Source organism: Clupea harengus, chromosome 4, assembly GCF_900700415.2.
Source record: "Clupea harengus chromosome 4, Ch_v2.0.2, whole genome shotgun sequence".
In the NCBI taxonomy this organism is placed as follows: domain Eukaryota; kingdom Metazoa; phylum Chordata; class Actinopteri; order Clupeiformes; family Clupeidae; genus Clupea; species Clupea harengus.
In genome coordinates, this window is record NC_045155.1 from 11893059 (window position 1) to 11899236 (window position 6178).

General features: G+C 40.6%; 1 protein-coding gene across 2 annotated transcripts; it reads left to right on the forward strand.

Moving 5' to 3' along the window:
• The first annotated feature begins 438 nt into the window (after positions 1 to 438).
• Positions 439 to 6152, forward strand: pofut1 (protein O-fucosyltransferase 1). Of its 2 annotated transcripts, none has more exons than XM_012826087.3 (7): positions 439 to 620; positions 965 to 1086; positions 1587 to 1769; positions 3723 to 3835; positions 3961 to 4153; positions 4365 to 4607; positions 4929 to 6152. In XM_012826087.3, exons 1-7 carry the CDS (start codon positions 485 to 487, stop codon positions 5121 to 5123), a joined length of 1185 nt encoding a protein of 394 aa, XP_012681541.1. In that variant the 5' UTR covers positions 439 to 484; the 3' UTR covers positions 5124 to 6152. The 2 variants fall into 2 exon arrangements, with proteins under 2 accessions (XP_012681541.1, XP_031422113.1); XM_031566253.2 differs by having other exon boundaries at positions 480 to 620; positions 1567 to 1769.
• Positions 6153 to 6178: the final 26 nt, after the last annotated feature.

Sequence of the window (6178 nt, forward strand, 5' to 3'; positions counted from 1 at the left end):
AATCTACTCCTCTATTCCAGCATGAGTAGCCTATACACTCACAATATAAACAAACATTTTCTTCTGTTTGAACATGTGCCATTGATTCGAAGCAATTGATGACTCTTAAATGAATCGCTTCTGTTAAAATAGAATGTGTGGAACTTCTATAACGAACAAATTACCTTCTATGGTTCAAAATTAGTAAGATTGATTGTGTGACTTTGGTGTTCTGTGGAACAAGACGTCTCTGTTGGTGTGCAACACCGATTTCACTCAAACAATATCATACACTACATGTATTCTCTTACTTTAAAATAGACTAGCCTATTATATTTCTACGGCTACATTGTTTAAAGAGTCTCGATAGATGGATAAAACGTTTCAATTGAAACTTCACTTTGAAGACGCAGGCTTCTGTTAGTGTAGCATTTTCTATCAGCATGTAACGAGTTAAAGAAAACTTTTAGCTCGCAATGCATTTTGGGACCGTGGATGATCTGCAATGGCGGCTAAATGGGGAGACTTTAAACTATGTCTTTTAATCTCATTATGTTCAGTAGTGTTTCGGCATATTTATACTGATGCCTCAACCATAGAGTGGGATGAAAATGGATACATTCTGTATTGTCCATGCATGGGTAATCAGACCTCTGTTACTTAAAACTATACAAATGTGATATTGTAAACATTCATATAACTTCAGCCCTGGTTGAAAGCCTCGCTAACGTTAGCAATATGATTGTTGTAAGCTGTTATTGACTGCGTAGTGGTGGATAGGCTCCAATAATGACCTGTGTTTGTGTGATTAACGGTATTTGGTATTGAGATAAACTTTTAGCCTAGGCTACTGCATTATGAGTTTAAGATAACATTAGCTGTGTTCTCTTTATGGGAACGAAGAAAACTATTGCGACGGAATGTTGTCACAAAATAATGGCGTTAAAAGGTAGTTTGTCTGAATGTGTGTCTTGCTTTGAGACAGGCCGATTCGGAAATCAGGCGGACCACTTCCTAGGGTCGTTGGCCTTTGCCAAACTGCTGAATCGAACGCTCGCGGTCCCTCCCTGGATTGTTTACCGACATCACGCGCCACCATACACAAACGTAAGCACCACAAGCCCGCGCGCTCCTCCCCTCGTGTGCACAGCACACAGTTGTCGTTTATTTATGTCGCTTTATAATGTTCAGTTTAGATATGTAAGAAAACCCTACAACCCTTGCTGGACTAAGCTGTCCACTCATTAACCGCTATGCTTAGACAGGTGGGTGGCATTCAGGACCATGCTTATAATGTATCCCATTGATTTAGGAAGGAAAGAATAAAAATGTGGGGCAACCGTGGTAGAGCGCCATGCACTGTGGAAGATTACATTCGTTTGCTCTGTGTATGTAATAAGATGTGTCAAATATATTTGTTTACATACTTCACCCCTTTGGCTCTGGTGCAGAATGCACAAGGTGCATCACAAGTATATTTCAAATGTCAGGAATGTCTGCCTGTCTGTTTGAAATTGGCACTCCATCTAAGGTGCAGAGGTTAATTTGATAGAGACACTTGTGAAGAGTTCCTTATTGTCTGACTAGTTGACTCTACCGTGAGGCAGGTCCACGTCTCGTACAGGGAATTCTTCCAGCTGGAGCCCCTGAGTCACTACCACAGAGTGGTGAGCCTAGAGGACTTCATGGAAAAGCTGGCACCTAAACACTGGCCTCCGGGCCAGAGGATGGCATACTGCTTTGAATCTGCCGCCCAGAGGAGCCCTGACCGGAAGACCTGCCCCATGAAGGTGAGCGATGCAGGACAGTCTGAGGGGTCCTCACTATAGACATCTATATATATGTCTATGGTCCTCACAAGACACTTGGGTGCGAATCGCTGTTATACTTACAGTTATCTAATGTTGTGGAACCAAGGTTTATTGGTAGAGTTGGGTTGGACAACTCCAGAGATATCGTTTATCTAGCTCCTTAATATCACGTTATATAACGATGAAGATCAAAGTGAAAAAAAGAATATATATATAGTGCGAAGTCGTAGATAGATAAAGGCTAAGGTGAAGAGATACGTTTTTAGTTTTCTTTTAAAAATGTTTAGCGAGCTAGCTTCCCTGATATCTATAGGCAGTATGTTCCACAGCTTTGGGGCACAATTGAGAAAGGGGGGGTTGTGTGGCAGATGGGGAAGGGAAACAGCAGGTAGATGTACATAGCATGCTTTTGGTAGATGTACATAATAAATATACAAACATCAGATGATATATATACAGTACCAGTCAAAAGTTTGGACACACCTTTCATTTTTTGGAGAAGTTTTTTCTTTACTTTTTATGTAATGAATGATGTACTAAACAAAAAAAGTGTTATCTACCATGTAGAAAATAATAAAAGTAAAGAAAAAAAACTTTTGACTGGTACTGTATACAAACATCATATGATATACGGTATATATATATATATATATATAATATAAATAAAAACATTGTTTAATATATATATACACCAACATTATATGGTATGATGCATACAAAAACAGCTTAGGGAGTAAACGGTGTGCTAATAGGGTTACTGTTACAGGGGTAAGAAGTAGGAACAGAAAAACAGAAAAGTCGGTGGTGGCAATAATAATACATATTGCATATAAATGCTAGCACTGGGTATGCGGTAAAGTAAGTGTGCGGCAGTACGGTGGTGATGGGTACATATGGGCCGAGGGTTTCTGCAGGTAGATTGGGTGGAGAGACTACAGCAGCGTCCCATAGCGAAGATAGTCTAGACTAGGGGAGGAAGACAGAGAGAGAGGGTGAGTGGGTAAAGTTTGGATGCGTAGATGAGGAGCAGTGATGGTGAGGAGCAATGTTTCCACATCCATCAGAAAATGGATCATTCTATAAGGGAGAGACAATTTTTTTTGTTAGTAAACATCAATTTGATAAACAGATAAGGAGATACTTTTTAGGTTGTCAATTAACAGTAGGTAATATGGCCTAGCAATGTGATATAAAAGGAGAGGGAGAGTCTGCCTGGGTAGATGTATGGGAATATTATTAGCATTTAGTTTTGTTATGTTTAGTTGTGGTTGGCTGACATGGTGCATGCGCAACACGCGCCGTATGCTGTACCTGGGATCCGTAAAGGATCTCCTTCACGATACAACATATGCTGTCTGTAGCCCAGTTTTATTGATTTGAGGAATTTTGTATGTGTTTGTTAGACTGGCAGGCTGGCTGACTGGCCCGACAGGTGATGGGTTTTTTGACGCAATTATTTATGGCTGTAGGATGCACTAAAGAGGAATGTCTTTAGCCTCGATCTGAAAATGGAAAGGGTGTCTGCATCTCGGATGGAGGCAGGGAGATTTTTCCAGAGGAGGGGGGCTCGGTAGCTGAAGGCTCTGCCTCCTATTGTGGTTTTTGATATTCTTGGATTTACGAGGAAGCCTGCACTCTGGGAACGAAACGGTCTTGGAGGGTCTTTAGCTTACTCTGGTGTGATTGGATGTCTTATTATGGACATGCACAAATTAATGACTATCAGTAAGGTAAGACCTAAACCAGGATAGGGTACAGCCTTTGATGCCAACATGATGTTCAAGTCTCTGTAATAGAATGAATAGAATGTTAAAAAAAATGAAAGTGGAGAAACACTGACATCTGTAGGTTAGTTGAAATTACTGCATTTGTGTGTCATAATTAGGTAATGCATCTGATATCAACAAGGTGTTTTGGTTTTTTTGGTTTTAGGATGGGAATCCTTTCGGCCCGTTTTGGGATCACATTGGTGTCGAGTTTGACAAGTCTGTGCTATTTGGTGGCTTGTCCTTCAGTGCTTATTTCCAGCCTAATTGGATAAAAAGGTACATTTAATCTAAACCTCCCATGAACTGTGTGATGAACTTCCTTCTTAATAATAATATGCAGGCACTACAGCTACACCCACAATAGTGAGGCTATAAGTTACTGTGTTGGCTCTCCCTCTCAGGTTTCCCCCTTCGGAGCATCCAGTACTGGCCTTGCCTGGAGCCCCTGCCCAGTTCCCTGTCCTGGAAGAGCATGTGGGCCTTCAGAAATATATGGTGTGGTCAGACGACCTGGTGCAGGAAGGAGAGGGGCTCATTTCTGCCCACCTGACCAGACCCTATGTGGGCATTCATCTCAGGATTGGCTCTGACTGGGTGAGCTATATTTGTGTAAACTGTTCAGCATGTAGTATAGTTTTAGTACTAAAATACAGACATAATACATTTTTGTCTGTACACGCATTTCTCTTCATGCATTTCTCTATGCAGTCATCACATATATGTCTTTGCACTTGATATATTGTCAAATCCAGCCCTCATGGTACAATGTCTTCCTGCTGATTCATTTCTCACATTGACCCTATAGCAAAATGCCTGCAAGCTACTGCAAAATGGAGAAGCTGGGCCTCACTTCATGGCTTCCCCACAGTGTGTGGGCTACGATCGCCAGGCTGCTTTACCCCTCACTATGACCATGTGTCTTCCGGACCTGGCAGAGATCCGACGAGCACTCAAACTCTGGGTCAAGAAGATCACTGCTCAGTCCATCTACATAGCAACCGACAGCGAGTCCTACATTGCAGAGATCAAGAAGACCTTCAAGGCCAATGTAAAATTTATTTTGCATAGCACAGGTGTAGAGTGTACCACACACAACAGCACATCACTTTAAAATAACTAAACTATTTATCCCCCATTGACCTTGAAAAATGTGATGTAGCTTGTGTTACTGTTCTAGAAAACTATCTCTACATTTCAAAACCTGTATTTAATTTGAAATTAGCGCTTTAAACCAAATGTTTTTTCATATTATTTAATTTTCCCGGATTAGTTGTACATCTAGTCATTAAGGCGGTTTCAACAAAAGAGTGTAGACATCTGTTTGGGTTCTGCTGCTAAGGACCCTCTATTTACATGTTTTAATTTGCAGGTAAAGGTGGTAAGTCTGCGTCCAGACACGGCACAAGTAGACCTCTACATCCTGAGTCAAGCAGACCACTTCATTGGAAACTGCGTGTCCTCATTCTCTGCCTTCGTGAAACGAGACAGGGACACCTATGGCCGCCCTTCGTCATTCTTTGGCATGGACTACCCACGGGGAAGAATAAACAATGATGAATTGTAAAGACTCACAAATTTGCAAAAGCAATGAAAGACTCTTTTGCATGGGATACATACTATAGGAAGGAAATCAGGGAGACTTTACCCATAGATTTTTGTCGTAGCAAAAAACTGGACTTGGTTACCATTTTTAAATGTTTTTATAATATCCAAAATGACGAAGAAAGTGAAATGGGTGGATTGAAGAACCAGCAAGCACTACTTTTCCCTCCCAGTGTTGCAGCAGCATGTTGTTGTTGTCTCCACTCAATCAAATGTTTGCACAGCCAGGATCTTTGTACGTACTTCATCTCTGTACTTCTTTCCAGCTCGGCTGTCATTCTCTCACATTCCCCTCTTTATGGTTATTTAGGTAGCTAAAGAGACCATTGCAGTATTAAGATTGTGTTCTTCTCGATGGGAGAGTTTAGGGGGTTGGGGTGAAGTTATGAGCGATGTACTTTCTCCTTAGCAGTGGAAACTGAGCCACTGGGGAGAGAGGTAACTGATCCTGCAGAGCCTAATTATAGAGAGTGATGCTGCTGCCTCTGCCTCTGCTGCTGCTGCTGGTCATTTCCATTTGGTCCAGGGAGCTATAAAAAATAAGCCTCTCTATCTTTAATGAACTTTAGAAACCATGTCATCCTAGAATGTATTGGATTTATCTAAATGAATTGTACTTGTTACAGTAATACTGGAGTGACTTAAATTGATTTTTTTTTTAAAGCTCAGTGGAGTTGCAATGGTTGTCTAACCACCATACTCTGTTATTAATTATGGACCAAAGATCTCTTGATGATGTTTTTTTTTTTTTTTTTATGTAGTAAATATGTCATTTATAAAGAATGGCGTATCAGATGTTAGCCAGCCATAACGATTCAGTTATCATTACATGTATCATCTCCATAATTCTTAGCCAACATTTTGTCATCAATTATTCAATTTGTACAGTTTTGACTTGAATGCCCACTATAGTCATGATTACATAGGAAACACTCTATCCCTACAAATATATCTGATAGATTTTAATATGAACTGTACATGAGCTACATTACTTCTAATGTGTCGTGTGATTCGTTA

Bases quoted from the DNA above. Each gene is read 5' to 3' on its own strand.
- pofut1 (XM_012826087.3), top strand. From the start codon at position 485: ATGGCGGCTAAATGGGGAGACTTTAAACTATGTCTTTTAATCTCATTA. The intron at 621-964 runs GTAATCAGACCT...GCTTTGAGACAG, and splicing joins TCTGTATTGTCCATGCATGG to GCCGATTCGGAAATCAGGCG. The intron at 1,087-1,586 runs GTAAGCACCACA...ACCGTGAGGCAG, and splicing joins ACGCGCCACCATACACAAAC to GTCCACGTCTCGTACAGGGA.